The sequence below is a fragment of the Musa acuminata genome, chromosome BXJ2-4 (genome assembly GCF_036884655.1).
Source record: "Musa acuminata AAA Group cultivar baxijiao chromosome BXJ2-4, Cavendish_Baxijiao_AAA, whole genome shotgun sequence".
Taxonomy (NCBI): Eukaryota; Viridiplantae; Streptophyta; class Magnoliopsida; order Zingiberales; family Musaceae; genus Musa; species Musa acuminata.
The window spans coordinates 41,833,818-41,852,071 of NC_088341.1; the positions used below are offsets into that span (position 1 = coordinate 41,833,818).

Genomic DNA, 18,254 nt, shown 5'->3' on the forward strand with positions numbered 1-18,254 from the left:
AAATAGTCGATGGATTCACCTGCTTTCCCTTGTTCCTTCATCATCATCACCTCATGTTCTTGACAGCTGCAGTATGGATACCTTATTTTAAGTATAGTCTACAATCTACATTGACAACAACCGACCTTAGCTCAGTTGGTAGAGCGGAGGACTGTAGTTGGAGTACTGACAGATATCCTTAGGTCGCTGGTTCGAATCCGGCAGGTCGGAATTTTTCTTTTTTTTAAATATTTTTATGACGCAGATAATATGATATAATTCTTTGTTGTATTTTGATTTATTTTTATGACGCAAATACTGTAATATAATCATTCTTATGAACATTATTTGTAGGCTAAGAAGTCGAAGAACCAAAAACAGCATCGTTAGATGAGATAAGAGTTGATAGAGCTGAGAGAAGAGCAATCCGCCCGCATCCTCAACAGCACGCTTGTCTCAAATCTTCACGTGTCGCCGCATCGCCCCTACTTATTCCTATATACCTCCACCCCACGTCTCATTCCCCCAACGCCACTTCTCCTCATCTCCTCCTCCTACAATGGCCAGGCTACGCTTCTTCGTAGCAGCCATGACCTTCTGGCTCTCGATCGCCTCCGCCGACATGGCGTCGCACGGTCACTCGTCCACCAGCTGCACGTTTGCTGAAACAAACATCAAGTTCTGCCGGCCGTACCTGCACATGGGCAACCGAACCCTTCGTCCCGGCAGGACCTGCTGCTTCGTTGCCCACAGCATCTACCTCGTCGCACCCGAGTGCTTCTGTGACGTCGTCAAGCCGTCCTCCCTGGGCGTGCCTGTGAACGCCAGTCGCGTTTCCCGCCTCCCCAGTCTCTGCCACCTTCCCAATGGAGCCCTTCATTGCAATGGTACCTCGACGACCTCCCCTTCCTCTGATGACATCTCTGAACACTCTCCTTCTTTCCCTTCCTGAACCTTTGTGTTGTTTGCGCTTGCAGCCTCAGTAAGTGCTGCCCGCGAACGTTCGTGTAAGTGTCTCGTTAGATCATGGTTTGGTGTGTGTTCCTTGACATGATATGTTCCGTAGATCTTCCTTTAGATTACACGTCCTATAGAATTATGATATGTTTGTGATTCATGGATAGCAGAAACCTGACACCTGTCCATGCAATGCAGCACTACCGCCGAAGGCATCTCCGGAGCCATCAGCATCCCCTGTGCCACGACGTTCTCCTCCTCCGGTCGCACATCCGCCACCAACTCCCCCGCCAGCTTCGGTTTCATCGCCACCCGCGAATCCGCCTTCGTCTTCAATCTCAACACCACCATCCAATCCCCCAGTGACTCCAATTCCGGAGCCGCCGTCGAATCCGCCGTCAGTTTCAACTGCAGCGCCGCCTTCTAAACCGCCATTAGGCTCAGGTGCAGCGCCACCGACGAATCCTCCGCCGGGTTCAATTTCAGCGCCACCGTCGAATCCACCTACGCCATCGGTTGCAGCGCCACCATCACGGGCAACTGCACCATCTTTATCACCGTACTCTCCTGGTCATCCGCCGGAGACGGCGCCTGCTGCAGCTCCCACATCGTCCGACGCATTAAAGCTTGCGACGTCGGCCGTAGGACTCTTCGTTGCGTTCGCTAGTGTCTTGGTTTGCTTGTGATCTTTATGCAGTGTGTCATGGTTTTGGTAGGTGAGGTGGTATATCTCATACTGCCGCTACGTTCTCATAATTCCCAGCTTATTTACTGCAGCAATAAGCTCACAGCATAGATGGTTTTGTGGAGTTCTATTAAATTCGTTTCTGTAGATGATTGGCTTGAGTCTTATTTGGGCTCATTTTCTCTCACTATAAAATTAATGCGTTAATTTGGCATCATATTGCATCCTATTCTGTTTGCATTTCTGTATGGATGTTATGGTAATAGGAATAATCTAAATCAGTGAGCCAATCACTAATAAAAATATGGTTTATTATTGGTGATTAATCAGGCTTATAAATAGTGATATATCCTGATCTTAGTTGCTTCGGAATCATCATTCTCCCTCCCATAACCTAAAACAGATCTCTGGTCTCAGTGCCTCGAGTTCATGCTTTTTCTTCTATATATGGGTTCGGAAGAATGGGAAAATTTCCAGTTCTGAATCAACCAGACATCACAATGGGGGCATATATTGCGTCAACGAACGATGGATTGGATAGAGAATCATATTACTAGTGCTAGTTCAGGAAGAAAGATTCACTGTATTATTTCCACATACAACAAAATACATCAGTATAAACCATTATCGAAGTTACAGAGATCAAAGTTTGGCATCTGCTCAACAACCAAGTGCAGCAACAATGTTAACAATGCACTTCAATAGAAGCTATGGTGTTTATAGCCAAGAGAAAATGGAATTCAATTTTGTGATAACAGGTGTGGAATGTTATTGTGATTCAAGATCCATCACTTGGTGTGGAGGAAGCCGTAGCTCGATCAGCTTCGATCATCGACTTGATGTAAAATTCACCGGCTTTATATGATGATCGGACCATAGGACCAGACGCAACATACCGGAATCCCTGCCAAAGCATCATACCACATCAGTACTGTATGTAAGTTCATCGTGTAACTTCGATAAGTGGAGACATTATGGCTAAGACAAGTATTTTTCAACATTATCCTTAAAATCTCTAGGTTGATCTAGACAAAAAAATGATATACTAGAAGAACAAGGAGAATCTAGCAAGATAAAGAGGACTACCATCTTGTCGAAGAATTAATAGGGCAAGCTATCTTTACCAATGGTTATTAAGTTAATATGATCTGAGAAAAAGGGAGATATATATGTTTCAAGGTAGTACCATTTCCATTCCAAGAGATCGATACTTCTCGAAAGCTTCTGGTGTAACATACTCAGAGACTGGCATATGCCTTTTTGATGGTCTCATATACTGACCAAATGTCATAACATCAACTCCTGCCGCCCTCACCTTCTCCATTGTGCTGATTACCTGGTCAGGTGTCTCACCACAACCCAACATAATTGACGTCTTTGTAAGAGTGCCAGCGGGAGCATGCTCTTTTGCCAATTTAAGGACGTCAATTGATTGTTTGAAGTTAGCACGGTGATCTCGGACCATGCTCTGCAGCTCTTCAACTGTCTCAATGTTGTGAGCAAACACATCTAAACCAGATTTTGCAACTTTCTCCACGCAGCCGGGATCTCCACGAAAATCAGGAACTGCATAGTCATTAATGCAAATAACAAATTTAAGGCTTCAGGAATTCCAAGGAGCTACCAAATAGAAAATCAAGGATTCAGTAATCAGATCAGTTATAAGAGCCAAGAGATAAAAAAACAAATGCAGTCAATTTATATATTCACACCCTACCAAAATTGAGTACTAGTACATAGTTTGCATATCCTACAGGCCAAAATTCAGTATAAATTTGAAAATAATTTTCATGAGTAAATGCATAATAACAAACTGCACCAATAAAATTCTGAAATATAGGACACTTTCCTGCGAATCTTATCTCTGGCATTAATCATCATATTCCCACCCACTTGTAATTCTGTTGACATCCCTCGTAACAAGGAATCATTTATACAGAAAAAAACCTCTAGAATTTTCCAAATATGGCTCCCAAGAGCTAAAGAAATTACCTAATCTGTATTATAATCATATCATGACTCTTAAACACCAAACATGATCAAAATTTGACTTAGGAACTCTGTAAAACATCAACTAAATATTACTGATGAAAATATATCTAAAGTTATTACAAATCTGAGAAATATAAACCTGTGTCCACTAGAACTTAGTGCAAGATCTTGACTAGCCCTCTCCTCTCCAAACTCGAATTGGGACAGGTGATAAAGCTTGGGTTGTTCTGTTATAAGTTTTCTAATCAATGACAGAAAAAGAAATGCCATACTCTTACTAGATGCCCACACGTCTGATATTGGAAGAAATCTAAATAAACAAGAACAAACAAAACTAGAAAAAAAAGCATGGCAAACACTGAACAGTATAAATAATACCTAGTGCTTCTATCAGCATTTCAGGTTTCAATGCCTTCAACTTTTGCACAGTTTCAGTAAAATGGCTGCTCCCCTGATCAGGCAAGTCATCACGATCAACACTAGTAATCACCACATAATCCAAACCCCATGAGGCAATTGCTTCAGCAACATTAGAAGGTTCATTTGGGTCTGGAGGAGGAGGAGTGCGTGATGTTTTTACATTACAGAATCTGAAGAGGCAAGAGGTCATAACATTAACCCTTGTTTAAGGGAGGAAATACATTGATATAGAGACGATTGCAACTTCCTGATCAAAAACTCATCCATACTGCATTTTAGTTAAGAATGGCAACAAGGAGACAGATAACAACACGATCAAACTTCATTGAAGTTAAGCATAAACACAAACTAACTACATTGAAATGAAAACAAGATTTTCCACAAGTTATATCCAGTTTCCAAAGTCATTAATGAATTTCACATCAATAACCATTAACATGACTTAATAAGGTGTTACACGGCATTGAACTCGCCATTAACATTGCTGAAAAGGATATGGTGAGAGACTTATTTGGTAATTAAAGTTATACTCCACAAAAATGCCATGGAGTAGTGTTGCACCTTTGAACCATCAAAGAAACATCAAATATTTATATGCAAAGGTAACTTTATGAGGGATATCAAATGTTGATCAAATTACAATGAATGTTACAATGGTAACGGATAACAAGCTACAGACTCCTCAATTACATCTTTGATTTCTAAGTATTTTTCTTTCTGATTCTCTGACCTGGATATCCAATAGGTCCATAAAAAACAGTTGCGTTGAATACTTAGACCAATCATTATGCTGTTAATTTATGAAACGGCCATTCAATTTATAGATATATTGGATAGTATAAACCAAACTTGAACCAAAGTGAACCATAAGACTGATCTAATCCAACAAACTAATAGATATATTGAATTCAAACCAAAACTGACAGACATATAAGTAGCTAAAATTGGGCAGAAAATCGTCAATAATTCTTCTCCAAAGGTTCCACTTGCATTGTCAAGTACCACTTACAGATACTAACTTGGAATTGGCTTTTGTGGTCCTATAGGTTCTCCACAATGTAAATTTCCCCTCCAATATTTTGCATCCGATTACAATACCACCTGACATAAGCCACATATCTCAACTCTTTGCTTGTAGGCATGTTATGTTTCATTGTTCTTGTTTATTAATGTCAAATGCATAATGATTTGACCCTTTTGCATGTAAACGCAAAAATTGTATAAGTTAATGTTTTACTTTCCTTGCAATAATCTTTACCTTGAATTTGTGGCTTCTCTTTTTCCTGGTTTTCTTGTGCATTTAATAATTTTTCCTCCAGAAACTTCCCAATTTATTTTAATTCTTTTCAACATCTAAACCATTTTTGACAGATTCTGATACAAAAATTCAATCAGGTCACCTGATTCAGTGTGATGATGATCCCAAAGACCACATCCAGTCTCGAAATTAATTCTGTTCTTGTCAACTTTGATTCAGTACACCTAGACTAATCAACTAATTATGCCTCAACAGTTCTGTAAGCTTCTCCAATATCTAGAAACAAAGCCAATAAACATAATCTAATTGATAACTCAATTTTTATTCTCCACATTTTAGAAATGTACTACTACGAATGACTCCATAAATTTTAGGCAATATTGTGACCCTCTACTCTCTAAATATTTCCTTCAGTTTTAGGGTAATTTATCAGATACTACGACGTTTCTGTTTGGTGGAGATAAGGCTATGAACATTTGATCATGCCCAGATCACTTATTGTCCAGAGCTTTGTGAACTGGCACGCTGTTTTCCAAACATTATTAACACAAAATCATGCTTTAAGCTGAATGTTGCATCTCAGCTCTCACTGTTAAAACCTAATTGACAGATTTGATCTAAACTTCTTAAAGCTTGGCATAACCAATCACCAAATGGTCACAAAAACGAAAAGAATTAAAGAACCACCAAGTCAATAATTGCCATATCATAATTGTCAGTTTTTGATCCAAAACGAAACCTGGTGTTAGGACAAGGGAATCTCCACAATCTTATTAAGTATCATCACAAATTAATTTCTTCACTACCTATCTTTGAATTGACAGGAAGACACCACTAATTGTTTTCTTTTGACGAAAAGAACAATTTTGAATGCGGAGAAGATGACGCAAAAACAGGGGGAAATAAATCGCATAGAATCCGACCTGCATCCGCGAGTACAAGTATCCCCGAGGATCATGATGGTGGCAGTGGCAGTGCCGGTCTCGCCGCCGGACCAGCACTCACCGAGGTTTGGGCACCTGGCCTCCTCGCACACCGTGTGGAGCTTGAGCTCCCGGAGCTTAGCCTTGATTGCGGCGTACTTGGCGCCCCCGGGGATGGTCTCCTTCATCCACTTGGGCTTGGGGAGAGGCCGCTTCTTGGTCCCGACCTCCACGGAGTAGACGAAGTCGGCAAGGGCGGGTGCCTCCTCGGCGAGGCGCCGGCGGAGGTCGGCGAGCGTCCGGGCGGGGGGCGGCTGCAAGGAGCGTACGGTCTGTACCGGAGGCTCGGCAGCGGCGGAGGAGAGAGGCCGGATGCCGGAGAAGGATCGGGCGGCGATGTTGCCGAAGAGGAGGAGGCGAGACCGCTGCATCGCGTCGCCCCTCTCGCACTCCCAAAACCGGATCGCGTTCGCCAAATGGGAATGGATGTTATTGTATCACGAGGCGTAACGGTCGTTATATGAGACCGGCATCGTATATCCGATACAACTCCCGTTATAACCTTTGTCGTTACCGCTACAAACGGTAGATTTGTGCATGACATTTTTTTACCGACACTAATTTACATTTATTTTAGAACACTTAATGCCTTTCATATTCTACAACTAAGTTTTTTTATTACTAATTAATTACTTCAACTTGAAGTTCAAAAAAGGCGATTTTAAAGGGTGGGTTGGAGAGGGTCAATGTCCAAACCTTCTTCAAACTAAAGTAATCCAACTTGGTTATGTCACTAATGACACACTTATTGTGTTAATCTGTTCCGCCTTGTGCCAATTGTTATCTTAAGGTACATCTGAGAAATGATAACTTATTATAAAGTAAATGCATAGAATTATATATATATATATATATATATATATATATATATATATATATATATATAGATAGAGAGAGAGAGAGACACACACACACACAGCCCAGTCCACATATTCTCATCATACATGCACCTAAAAGCCCAGCCCATTTGGAGCCATGATGACGTGAAACAATTGTCATATCCACAAAGCATGAGCAAATTTAGGGACCAAATCTTATTTCCTAAAAAGTAGGTTTTGGCATCCAAGTGTTTGAACAATGGAAGAAGTGTTATCACTTGAGATGATACTTTTTTGCTGTCATTTTCTTTTTCATGTCTTTCTTTGCAGAAAGAATTTTGATGTGTTAAATATGTACTTAGACTCCTCAATAAGATCTGTAAACCGATCATATCTCTTGCACCTCTGATTGCATTATCACCATGGATGCTTTTGACCTGACTTGAGCATCTTAATTTTCTTGGAAACTTCAACTCCTCCATGTTCTTAAGCATGTGAAAATTATTGCATCAGGAATTAGAAGAATAAGATGCAAAACACTGATGCAAAGGCTTCGAATTACACTCAAGTCACACAAAAGGTCAGAATTAGATTTCTTCTACATCTATAATACTGATATATTCTGAGCTTGAGCAATAAGCAACGCGAAAACCGCCCTTTTTATGCCTTTTCTTTTCTAATGCAAACTAATTCCTTCTGCACCATTTCAAGATCTCCATTGCTGACTCTGAAGCTTCTGACTGTCAAAAATGGCTGTTCTTTCCATCACCAAATCGAATAAAGTCATCCTTTTGATGCTCTTGTCATCAAAACATCACGAGGTAGTCCCCAGCTGACATGTGAATTCATAAGAACGAGAAAGGGAAATAAAGCCATGAAGAATCAAAACCCTAAATCAGATTTGATGGTGGAATGAGCACAACTAAGCATGGGAATATAGAACCTAAACAGACCTTGTTTCCGAGCACTGAGTTCCTTGTGGAAATGTCAAGATTTTAACTTGCATGGCTCGTGAATTCATAAGTTTTTTCTGTCAAAAGATTCAAAGCAGGACGACTAGTTGTGCTGCTTTGATGAGAATCAAGTACCACTACTTTCTCATCAAAAACATGTAGAATCAAATGACACTTTGCTTTCTATGATCACCTTACTGCCTTATTCACCATCTTAGATATGCTTACAGTAAGTGTTAAAGGAAGAGGAATCCATGTAATCATGACTTGAACAATTGTAGGAGGTTTCCTGTAGACTCCTCTTCATTGCATTACTCTTAGTCTCGCATATTGGACACTTGAATGGAAGCATAGAGCAATGATGCAGAAGAAGATTCCATGGACCGCCAGGAAGAAGAAAGATCTTGTTTGGATTTAGAACTAATCTTTTGCTAGATTCTAATTCATTAGCTTAATCATTAGTGGGAATTTAGATCTGGTGTCTACGATTAGTCAATACATAACAAACTTGAAGTACTTTTGACCAAAGCTATATATACTTTGACTACTTTTATACAGCCTTCTTCGAATGATCTTTATTTAATATTCTTGAAGACCGAAAAAGGTGAGATGCGCGCTAGTTTTGACAATCACAACGCTCTATAGCTCTATCACTAGTTGTTTAATTAGGATATGTTTTCTAAAACATGAAACTTGGTTCACCAACAAGGAAATCATTTTGGATCAAGCATTTCAAGATCATTAACTTTGTCTGAGTTCTGGTTACAAGTAGGAATAGTTTCATCAGCTGGTGTCATACAAGTTGGTTCTCAGAATCCAAGTGCAAATAAAAAACAGACATTGAAGTTCTCAAAGCAAGTGACTTGAGAATAAGGCATTCAAGATGGTGAATCTTGTCCGAGAGCTTGATTCAGAAATGGATGACAGGCTTCAAGTTACACAGATGCTTCTCTTCCCTTCATATCATGCACTAGTAATTACCTATGCAGGAAGATAGAGTCTAGAACTTGCTAAAGGAAATAAGCATCAATAAAGCCATGGAACATGCTCCCATTGATATGTTTCTCATGGAAGAATTTATAGGATGCTTTTGAGAGAAATATGAAGAGAATTAAGTTGTTCATAAGTGGTCCAGAGAATCCATGATCTCAACGTAATATCATGATCTTATTGCCTTTAAATTGTTAGGTCATGATCACATTACAGGTGCAGCTAGATTAAGATCACTGATACCACCAGAAAGGAGACGTAGTGTTATTCTGAAATCAAGTACCACTGCATAGCTTGTGATCAATATTATGCCAAAATATTTATCACAAAACACAGTAGATAGTCAATATGTTGCAGGAAATAAGCGAAAAGATCATGTAGAAACATCACTTGTGAGTTTTGTGAGGGTTAGGTAAGCACAAGCAACCATGTACAATGATGAACCAAGGCATTCAGATAGTTTCCGCATTCAGAGTGGAAGGAGAGAGTTTAGAGATGGCTGGTTTCACGCAGAGCTTGGCATCGGTAGCAACATTAGGTTAAAGTCATATGCCTATCGATGAAGAAATCGATCTCATCCCAACATAAATTTTGTGGTGGGTGAATGCTGCATGCAGAAACTTGCATCAGTGGACTCAACACCAAGTGTAACTCAGCGAAGAACTTGACAGCACGTCGGCAGTCTCCCTTTCTGAGTTGAGACTGGAAAAAATGATTAAGAATCAACCTTCGGCAGAAGTTGCACACACACACACACATACGCGTCAATCACTGTAAGTAATGGACCGAGACTTAACCTAACTTTCCACATCCTGATGCAAATTGTGCCTCGTTCTCATGTGCAAAGGAGTCGCAACGAATCCCACCTAACCTTTTGAAAAGAGAAATGCACGCTTAAAGGACTCGGAAAGGTTGTCAGATTCCTCCCTCTTCTTTTGCTTTCCACGTAGAAGAAACAAAACTAGGACAGCGGACAGAAACACACAATGGCTTGGTTGATTGAGCACCTTCGCAGAAGTTTGCACCATTGAATCTGGGAGCTAAAAGTCCACCTCGGTTCCATCTCTTTTCTGCGTGTCTCCCACCGGCTGCAACCTTGAATCTGTGTGCGGTTCCCATGCACACACTCGGTGGGATGACAAAGCTCGTGCAAAAATAGAACTCTTTTCTTTCTTTCTTTCTTTCTTCCACAGTGCTAATTTCTGGAAATTTCAGGAATATATGTGAAGCTTTGTTTATAGGTCCATACACAAGTTCTGAAAGGTAGGCTCGAAATATATGATCAACAAATAGAACGTATGTTTACATTTAGGGCTCTCTATCCAGTCTTTGCCTCTTTGCTGTGAACAGTGGCATGTCACTATATATGATGTAGTCAGTCCATGCACTTCATAATCGCAGTTTACCAAATGACAATACAAGAGGTTTTCCTTAGTCACGGACTTGAAAGCTAGCTAACATGGAGGCATAAGAAGTAAAAGATTTGATAATGGATTACTGAATATGCCAGTGGATTTACTGTCTCAAAGTAGTATCTGATTTGTCTCTAAATAAGAGAAACCAGCAAAATTATGATCAACAGGAGAGATCGAAACAGATATAATAATGCTACAAGCCTTCATCTTTGACACTTTTATCACATACAATTGGCTTCATATCCGACCTGACACCAAACATGGGGTTGAAGTCTTAATCGAGGAGATAGTCGGCAGAGGAGACGTCCATATGAACTTTAAAGTTCATGTTCATCGATATAGAGGTGATTTGTCTTCTAGAGGCGCGCGTGAGTTGATGTGGCATGTTTGTCTTCGTCTGTCACTTCCGACTATGGCTTTTGACCACCGTGATAGCATATTAAACTGGGAATCGAAAGTTGGCACACCACCTTACTTTGGTGCAACAACCCTATAAAGTATGGCAGTAGAATAAAGTGCACAATCATTTTAAGCAGATGAAGGAAGAAGTGCCCAAAGGGATACAACTTAATGATATCGACAAAATAAGCACATGGAAAGTCTATGAACTGAGGCCGGTCAAACCCATGCACGTAAGTCTGACATGGTCGATATGCGTAGCTGAGTTGCGGCCGTGTCTTCATTACTTGCCCCCTAAGTTAATGGATCTAACACACCATGCTAATCTGACATGGTTTTCCTTTCCATCTGTGATCATGTGCTTGGGGCTCATAGTGGTCAGTGACCTTCATAAAGCTGTGACCACATGCATATATATACTCCACGTAGCTGATATAGTCAATGTAGAGAATGAGTGCATGCACTCAAAAGCTCTGGAGAAGATGAATGGTCCCATGTCCTGAGTGCCGATGCCTCTCTGATAACTTCGCGAGGCTTCAAAAGATGAGGTGTGCCTGGCCATGTGTGGCTGCAGCAAACGCCTCTCAGAGGGAGAGAGAGAGAGAGAGAGAGAGAGGAGGAGGAGGAGGAAGAAGAACAAAGTTTATCATATCACAGTAGGTAATTAGGTAGGAAGGTTTCAGCAAAGGAGAAAAGACAGACACCGAAAAATGCAGGATAACTCCTTATCCAGTTTCTTGCGAGTCTCATAATGTTTGGCTGGTCAGTATCATGGGCAACTGATGTTTAATGACAGGGACTAACTTAATGCATCAGAATCTAAAGCGTATAATCCTGATATAATAGTTTACGCAGGGCATTGCTTGTAATCAATTAAGAACCTATGTGATAGAAGTTGAGGAAAGAGACCTCCAACCACTAAGTAGGTATGGCAATCAGAAGAAGGTACAAGGAGAGGGTTAGTGAAAGATGAAGACACAATCAACTGAAAGCCAAAGTATAGCTTGCGGTAATGGAAGATGTTTTGATACATATATATGGCTTTGCACACCACCTGTTGTCATTGGACTATAGCTTCATCGTACTACCACTACTTGGTGTGTGGGGTTTTCTAGTGATGGTTGCTTATATGCCTTTTGATTATCTCAAGGCAGAATACAAAGCTTCCAATGCTGCTTTGCGACAAAACTTCATCTTTAATTCAAGAAAAGAAGAGAATGGAAGAGTAAATTTTGGTTATCATTAGGAAAATAAGAGTAGAATTAGAAGACCTAAGCGTTTATTCTAGCAAATCATAAAAGTATATGGTCCCCATATGTGTGTACCTTATGGTCCCTAAATGTGAGCATATATACTTCTCATATATGTCATTTCCTAGACTAGGGCTGACCATTAAATCCACATTTATGTTGCTAAATATATGGCAAAAGATTAAAGACATGAGTACGTGCAGAGATCAACAAATAGGTAGGGACTATAGAGAGGTCCCATTTAGTACTTTGGACTTAAATCCAATGCATGGTACCATACAAAAGTGCAATAAGAAAGATTAATGTTTCCACCTATCAACTAGTGTCTTGAATTTAATGTAATATTCTTTCAAGGACCACACGGTCGTGATTAGTAGATCTTCAATCAAATCTTCCCTTCGCCTGACCCGCTCATTCAAATTATTTCATGGTAATAAAAAATATATTGCAAAATACTGAAGAACCTGTATATTTAAATTCCCTTTAACATAAGTGCATTTTATTTTTGGGCAATTTCCTAAAAAAACCTCTCTATATGAACCTGTGTTTTTTGGGATGATATCCTTATTTTTTTTATTTACACATTTGATTCTTCTAATTTTTAATACTCTAAATATCATTTGTCATCATTCATCGCGTGTTGCTTTTGTCTCGTCTCATAGCTTCAACCCTATTGCTTTCATCCATGGTTGCTTTCTTTCTCTCTCTCTCACCTTTCATGTTTACCACTTTGACCCAATATTATTCGTCTCATCTCTTCCTTTATTAGCTAGCGACAAAATATAAGTGGTAGGATCGAAATGATAAAGTGAAAGTGAGAAGGTTGAAATGGTAAGACTAAAACGATAGAATCTTGTGATGAGCCGAAGGTGATCACAACAAGACAGAAACAACAAGTGACAAGCAACAATAAGGGGCATTTAGGATTAAAAAAAGATGATATTAAACGAAAAATTAAAAATGAGGGTATATTTTTAGGAAAATCATCCTTTAATTTTTTATTTTATTTTATTTTGCAGGGTTCATAAAATCATGGTAAATATTGGTCTAATCCAATTTTTTTATTTTTTTTATTGGGGCACAATATATATATATATATATATATATATATATATATATATATATATATATATATATATATATATATATAACACCATTGAAACTAGATAATTTTGCCACCGAAAAGGAGGCGTTGGTAAAATAGTGTCCCACCGACCTGCAAAAGGTCTCACGGTCGCGACACCACCCGGCCTGCCTCCCACCGCCGCAGGATCTTCGTGACAGAGTATTAGGACACGACTTACGGAACAATTGACTGAATCAGGGCATGTCTAACCCGATTCAGCGTCCTGATGCACGCCACGTCATTATATGGTAGCGAAACCCGTGGTCGTAGTCGGGATGGGAAGAAGAGGTCCCCTGTGTTCTCGAGACTGAGCTCGCCTGTCATAATCCACGGGTGGTGACGCGGCGGGTTCTTACAAACTAGACTCGGGCCCAAGCACCGTCCGCCACCTGGAGCTGCGGTCGTGGTTGTTGCCGGATGATGTGGCAGGCACTCGTCCGGCCCTTCGATGTTCGCAGCTGAGTTGGCCTCCGTTTCCGCGTTCTTTGTCCGTTTCTGGTCTCAAATCCTTATATAAACCTCGCCTCGCGTTCCTCCTCGCCATCTCCATAGAAGAGGCACTTCAGACTCTTCTCTCCTGTTATCCATGTACTAAGAAGAAGAGCGAAAGATTTTGATCCTTCATCTTTCCAAGCTTCTTTCTTCAAATCTCCATTCTTACACTTCTCCTAACAACGCCGCCTCACAAAAAGCAGAGCAACAGAAGACCCCTCGGCTCCGACGACCAGATGACGAAGCAGAATGTGGTCATGCAGGAGGAGCTAGCCGTCGCGGTGCCCACATCAGCGGCGATCGCTGAGCCGTCCCCTTGCTTTTCGTATCCGCCGCCTCGTGCGGCTGGCTCAGGCACTAACTACACCCGGTACACGAAGCTGTCGTGCCGGCTCGACCTCGCGAGCTGCGGTGGCGGTGGCAGGGCGGCTAATTCATGGATCGAATCCATGAAGGCCTTGTCTCCTACCCAGGCCAAGTCAGCGGCGCCGCGCGAAGTCCCCTCGCTTGCCTCCCGCGAAGAAGAAGAGTATGACAGTTGGATGGTGAGTGTGCGCTTCTGCTTGATCTTATTATGGCTTCTGAACAAACATCTGAGAATTCGCACGCAGATGCTGCACCCTTCGGCGTTGGACAACTTCGAGGAAGTCATGACCGCAGCTAAAGGAAAGCAGATCGTGATGTTCTTAGACTATGATGGGACACTGTCGCCGATTGTCGACGACCCCGACCGCGCCTTCATGTCCGATGAGGTGAGTTTCTCGGATTACGTCCCTCTGCTCCGTCTACTCTTTATACCGTCTCTTCTTCTCCTCTCTGGAATGGAGGTATTAAGGAACTCCATGTCTTGAAGCAGATGAGAGAGGCAGTAAGAGAGGTGGCCAGCCATTTTCCAACAGCTATCGTGAGTGGGAGGTGCACAGAGAAGGTACATTCCTGCTTTTACCCAACCATCAGAATGAGATCAGACTCTTCCATTATCTTTTTCCCTATAACAACTGCTTTTGGTGGTTTCCTTTTGTTAATGATCAGGTCTCCAGCTTTGTAAAGCTGTCGGAACTGCACTATGCTGGAAGCCATGGCATGGACATAAAAGGTCCCAACAATGGGCCTAAGCATCCAAAAGCAATGGTGGGTCTTCCTTTCTCTTATCACAAGCTCAATAGATGTACCAGTGCCACAATCCATCTTGGTATCTCACTATGCCTCATGGTCATCTTTGGTGATACAGGCACAAAATGTTCTCTTTCAGCCAGCCAGTGAGTTCCTTCCCATGATCCATGAGGTGAATCCCATCCCCATAGTCCCTCTTCAAGGAAAGATTGATTTCCATTATGTCTTGCATTCCACAACAAGGATTTGTTCTTAAGCATCATCCTCCATTTCTCTAAGTATCTGCAATCTTCCACTGTTCTAACTCCTGAAGCTGTGAAGTTGGTTTACATTCCTAGTTATCTAAGCATTTTTTATTTCCTGAAGGTCTACAAGTCTTTAGTAGAGACAACAAAGAGCATCCCTGGCTCTAGAGTGGAGAACAACAAGTTCTGTCTATCAGTTCACTTTCGGTGTGTTGATGAAAAGGTAAGCATCCGAAAAATATAGGAAGCCAAAATATGCTTATGCCATAAAGCAAACATATAGTAGTTTAATCCTTGCCATCCTTGATGACAGAAATGGTGTTTACTAGCTGAGAAAGTTCGGTCAGTGATCATGGATTACCCTAAACTGCGACTAACCCATGGAAGAAAGGTACAGAACTAAGTTCATCACTTGTGCTGTAGTTCATGTCTGTGAGCTCTGTTTCTGTGACTTGTGTACTTGCTGAGTATGACTTGGCTTGTTTTCTTCTTCCAGGTTTTGGAGATACGCCCAACTATCAAATGGGACAAGGGGAAGGCTCTCGAGTTTTTACTGGAGTCTCTTGGTAAGCTGTAGTGAAAAAGACATCATTCATTTTACTCGAGTTGCTCATCAACCTTTCGCCATCCAGGATTTGATGGCTGCCATGATGTATTTCCATTCTACATAGGGGACGATCGAACCGACGAAGATGCTTTCAAGGTATCTTACTGTTCGTTGTCTTCATTAGATTATGCATCAGTCACGTCAACCGGTTGATGTATCTGCTTGAATTGTATTCCTAGGTGTTGCGTGATAGAGGACAAGGCCTTGGCATTCTTGTCACCAAGATTGCAAAGGAAACAAATGCCTCTTTTTCTCTTCGAGAACCAGCTGAGGTGAGTAGTGTGATGTGAAATTTAGGCTGTCATTTTGTCTTCCTCTAAATGACAGCAATTCTAATACTGCTGTTCTGAGTAGGTTCTGAAGTTTTTGCGTCGCCTGGAGGAGTGGAAGCAATCCTCCCAGGATGGTGAAGCTCAATGAACAAGCAGTTATCATGGATGAATCTTTTACTCTCCATGATCAAGGACAAAAGTATTATCTCAAGGCAGAGCAGTTTTTCTCTTTTTTGTTTTCCTTCCCTATCATTTCTAGTGTTGTCTCCTCTTCTGGGAGAAGGCTTGAAATCATTATTCACTGGATTTCTTGCCACATCTTGTAACTATTGTTGCTGAAGGGGAATCCTGCAGCCATCTTTGAGATGAAAGCACAGGATTACTCCCACTGTGTTCATGCTCTGAGCAGCATTATCATTCTACATAGGAAATCAACTGCTATAAATGTGGGCTGAATCAATGTGGAGTCACTGTTAACAACAGGATATATCAAAAGTGCTTTCAAGAATGAGAGAGCTTCCAATCTTTGGCAGTGTAACACCCAAAATAAATCTGGTGATCCGTGGAGGCAAAAATCACCATCACCAAGTCTTAACTTTAGATTCCTTGCAAATGCACTCTCTCTAAGCAGCTTAATTCACTTGTTAATGCTAATTATCAAATCTGTTCCTTTTCAGATTTCCAGCAGGCGAAATAATTGATGCATGACTCAAGGCTTTACTCACTTAAATGTTCTCTTCATCTAGAATAGAATGTGGTGTCAAAGGAGATGTTGATTGACATTTGCAGATTTAATATTGTCATGGCATCTTCCTTTGAAAAAGAAAAGAAAATGTTAAAAATAACAGCAGATTCGTGCATGGATCTTTTGTCGATGAGCTTATGATCTCTATCATATCAGGCCAAGGGAAAAGCAGAGGAACTAATTACATGAACAATCGAACTCCGTGTCCTCCTCACTGTGATAGCAGCATACACATTTTACTGCAACATATCATAACTATATATGTCATGAACTGAGAAATGTATCATTCCCCTAAGACACCAAATCACACTGCAAATTTCCAAAGATCCAAAACATACTACAACATCATGGCTTAGGAGTTGAACCTATGGCTGCATACCAAGAGGATGTGCAACTCAAGTCACTTATTCTAGGATTAGAACAGCCATTGTTGATCCAGTCAACAAGAGCTGCTCCACCTTTAATCTCAGGTAACCCCGCAGGAGAGGCTGACGCTTGACACATTGCAGAAGCCTTCCTTTGGAGCTGGGAGAACCCTGGTTCCTGGGCCATGAAAGGGAAGGACACGACAGTCACCACTGGAGCACTTCAATCCATGGTTGAGGGAGGAGTTGGAATCCACTTTAACGCCTTTGGATGGAGCAACACCTGGCTCTCAAGTGGTGTCGCTGACAGGCATCGTCGTCGCCGTCTTTGCCAGGCATTTCATGCGTGGAAAGATGGTGCCCGCCGCTGTCAAGCCATGGGAACTTGAATTATTGGATGCAGAGAACCTCCCATGGCAGCAAGTCACCCTCGCCAACCTGCTGACCATGAAACCTCAAACAAACACGTTACCTGAAGGAAAGAGAACACTTGCTTTAGCAACAATGGTTGGTGCAGTGGAGATGAGGTTTCGTTGGACCAGATTAAAGAAGAAAAAGGGGAAAGGAGCTCATCTTTATAGCCCAGAAATGTTGGTTTTCATGCCTACACAACCAAATTAATTCCAGGGTAGTGCCAAAACTGGATTGAAGAGGAGGAAGAACAAGTAGCACAAATGTCCAAGCTCTGACCAAGAGATTGGTCTTATCCTGCATCTGCTGCTTGCAATCATAGGCACACTATCTCTCAATTATTAGGATGTTTTCTTGGAAGTCTTTGGCATTTTAGAAAGCTTTTTTTTTTTCATCTCTTTTATGTAATTTCTTCTTTTGTTTTTTTTGCTGTTTTTTCTTTTTTCGGTGGATAATTATCTTCTAATCTTTTTATTAAACAAAAAAATAAAAAAAAAATTATTTGAGTCCAACTAACTGTTTATATATTTGAATTAAACGCAAATCATAAAAATATAAATATTTACCTATCAAGCTATAAGGTAGATCGACAACTATTCTTGAGATACGAAAATAATTATGCATCATTCGTATTCATTTACCTATGATGATTTCGAAGAAATCATATATTATTTTTTCTCTAAAAATATAAAAAAGAAGAGTCAGTACATCAATATTCTTCTTAAGAGGCCCCAATCATACTAAATGAGAAACTATACGACTCAATTTCAACATAATGC

The 18,254-nt window shown here is 40.9% G+C and overlaps 4 protein-coding genes, 1 long non-coding RNA gene and 1 other non-coding gene across 6 annotated transcripts; 3 read left to right on the forward strand and 3 right to left on the reverse strand.

Moving 5' to 3' along the window:
- Positions 1 to 120: 120 nt before the first annotated feature.
- TRNAY-GUA (transfer RNA tyrosine (anticodon GUA)) lies at positions 121 to 210 on the forward strand. Its single transcript is given in 2 exon segments — positions 121 to 157; positions 175 to 210. It is a non-coding gene; the product is annotated as a tRNA-Tyr (tRNA).
- Positions 211 to 538: 328 nt separating this feature from the next.
- Positions 539 to 931, forward strand: LOC135608804 (non-specific lipid transfer protein GPI-anchored 4-like). The gene has a single exon (XM_065101847.1). It carries the CDS (start codon positions 539 to 541, stop codon positions 929 to 931), a length of 393 nt encoding a protein of 130 aa, XP_064957919.1.
- A 162-nt stretch (positions 932 to 1,093) lies between these two features.
- LOC135608805 (glycine-rich cell wall structural protein-like) lies at positions 1,094 to 1,545 on the reverse strand. The gene is made up of 2 exons (XM_065101848.1): positions 1,500 to 1,545; positions 1,094 to 1,440 (listed from the first exon to the last, which is right to left on the reverse strand). The coding sequence occupies exons 1-2, from the start codon at positions 1,543 to 1,545 to the stop codon at positions 1,094 to 1,096; spliced, it is 393 nt and encodes a 130-aa protein (XP_064957920.1).
- Positions 1,546 to 2,184: 639 nt separating this feature from the next.
- On the reverse strand, positions 2,185 to 6,686 carry LOC103982843 (lipoyl synthase, mitochondrial). Its single transcript, XM_009399890.3, has 4 exons — positions 6,215 to 6,686; positions 3,992 to 4,203; positions 2,808 to 3,187; positions 2,185 to 2,525 (listed from the first exon to the last, which is right to left on the reverse strand). The coding sequence occupies exons 1-4, from the start codon at positions 6,643 to 6,645 to the stop codon at positions 2,400 to 2,402; spliced, it is 1,149 nt and encodes a 382-aa protein (XP_009398165.2). The 5' UTR covers positions 6,646 to 6,686; the 3' UTR covers positions 2,185 to 2,399.
- Positions 6,687 to 13,781: 7,095 nt separating this feature from the next.
- Positions 13,782 to 16,462, forward strand: LOC103982842 (probable trehalose-phosphate phosphatase 6). Its single transcript, XM_009399889.3, has 11 exons — positions 13,782 to 14,262; positions 14,329 to 14,469; positions 14,574 to 14,645; positions 14,750 to 14,848; positions 14,949 to 15,002; positions 15,197 to 15,298; positions 15,389 to 15,466; positions 15,572 to 15,641; positions 15,708 to 15,778; positions 15,862 to 15,954; positions 16,037 to 16,462. Exons 1-11 carry the CDS (start codon positions 13,954 to 13,956, stop codon positions 16,100 to 16,102), a joined length of 1,155 nt encoding a protein of 384 aa, XP_009398164.1. The 5' UTR covers positions 13,782 to 13,953; the 3' UTR covers positions 16,103 to 16,462.
- A 418-nt stretch (positions 16,463 to 16,880) lies between these two features.
- Positions 16,881 to 18,165, reverse strand: LOC135610968 (uncharacterized). Its single transcript, XR_010486393.1, has 2 exons — positions 17,537 to 18,165; positions 16,881 to 17,431 (listed from the first exon to the last, which is right to left on the reverse strand). It is a non-coding gene; the product is annotated as an uncharacterized LOC135610968 (long non-coding RNA).
- Positions 18,166 to 18,254: the final 89 nt, after the last annotated feature.

What these genes read in the sequence shown, in the direction of transcription:
- LOC135608804 (XM_065101847.1), top strand. Translation starts at nt 539, where the DNA reads ATGGCCAGGCTACGCTTCTTCGTAGCAGCCATGACCTTCTGGCTCTCG.
- LOC135608805 (XM_065101848.1), bottom strand. Translation starts at nt 1,545, where the DNA reads ATGTGGGAGCTGCAGCAGGCGCCGTCTCCGGCGGATGACCAGGAGA. An exon ending in TCCGGCGGATGACCAGGAGA is followed by an intron (nt 1,441 to 1,499) that starts GTACGGTGATAA and finishes CCGATGGCGTAG; the next exon opens with GTGGATTCGACGGTGGCGCT.
- LOC103982843 (XM_009399890.3), bottom strand. Translation starts at nt 6,645, where the DNA reads ATGCAGCGGTCTCGCCTCCTCCTCTTCGGCAACATCGCCGCCCGATCC. An exon ending in ACTTGTACTCGCGGATGCAG is followed by an intron (nt 4,204 to 6,214) that starts GTCGGATTCTAT and finishes TTGCCTCTTCAG; the next exon opens with ATTCTGTAATGTAAAAACAT. An exon ending in AATGCTGATAGAAGCACTAG is followed by an intron (nt 3,188 to 3,991) that starts GTATTATTTATA and finishes ATGACTATGCAG; the next exon opens with TTCCTGATTTTCGTGGAGAT.
- LOC103982842 (XM_009399889.3), top strand. Translation starts at nt 13,954, where the DNA reads ATGACGAAGCAGAATGTGGTCATGCAGGAGGAGCTAGCCGTCGCGGTG. An exon ending in TTCGGTGTGTTGATGAAAAG is followed by an intron (nt 15,299 to 15,388) that starts GTAAGCATCCGA and finishes CCTTGATGACAG; the next exon opens with AAATGGTGTTTACTAGCTGA. An exon ending in CTCTTCGAGAACCAGCTGAG is followed by an intron (nt 15,955 to 16,036) that starts GTGAGTAGTGTG and finishes TGTTCTGAGTAG; the next exon opens with GTTCTGAAGTTTTTGCGTCG.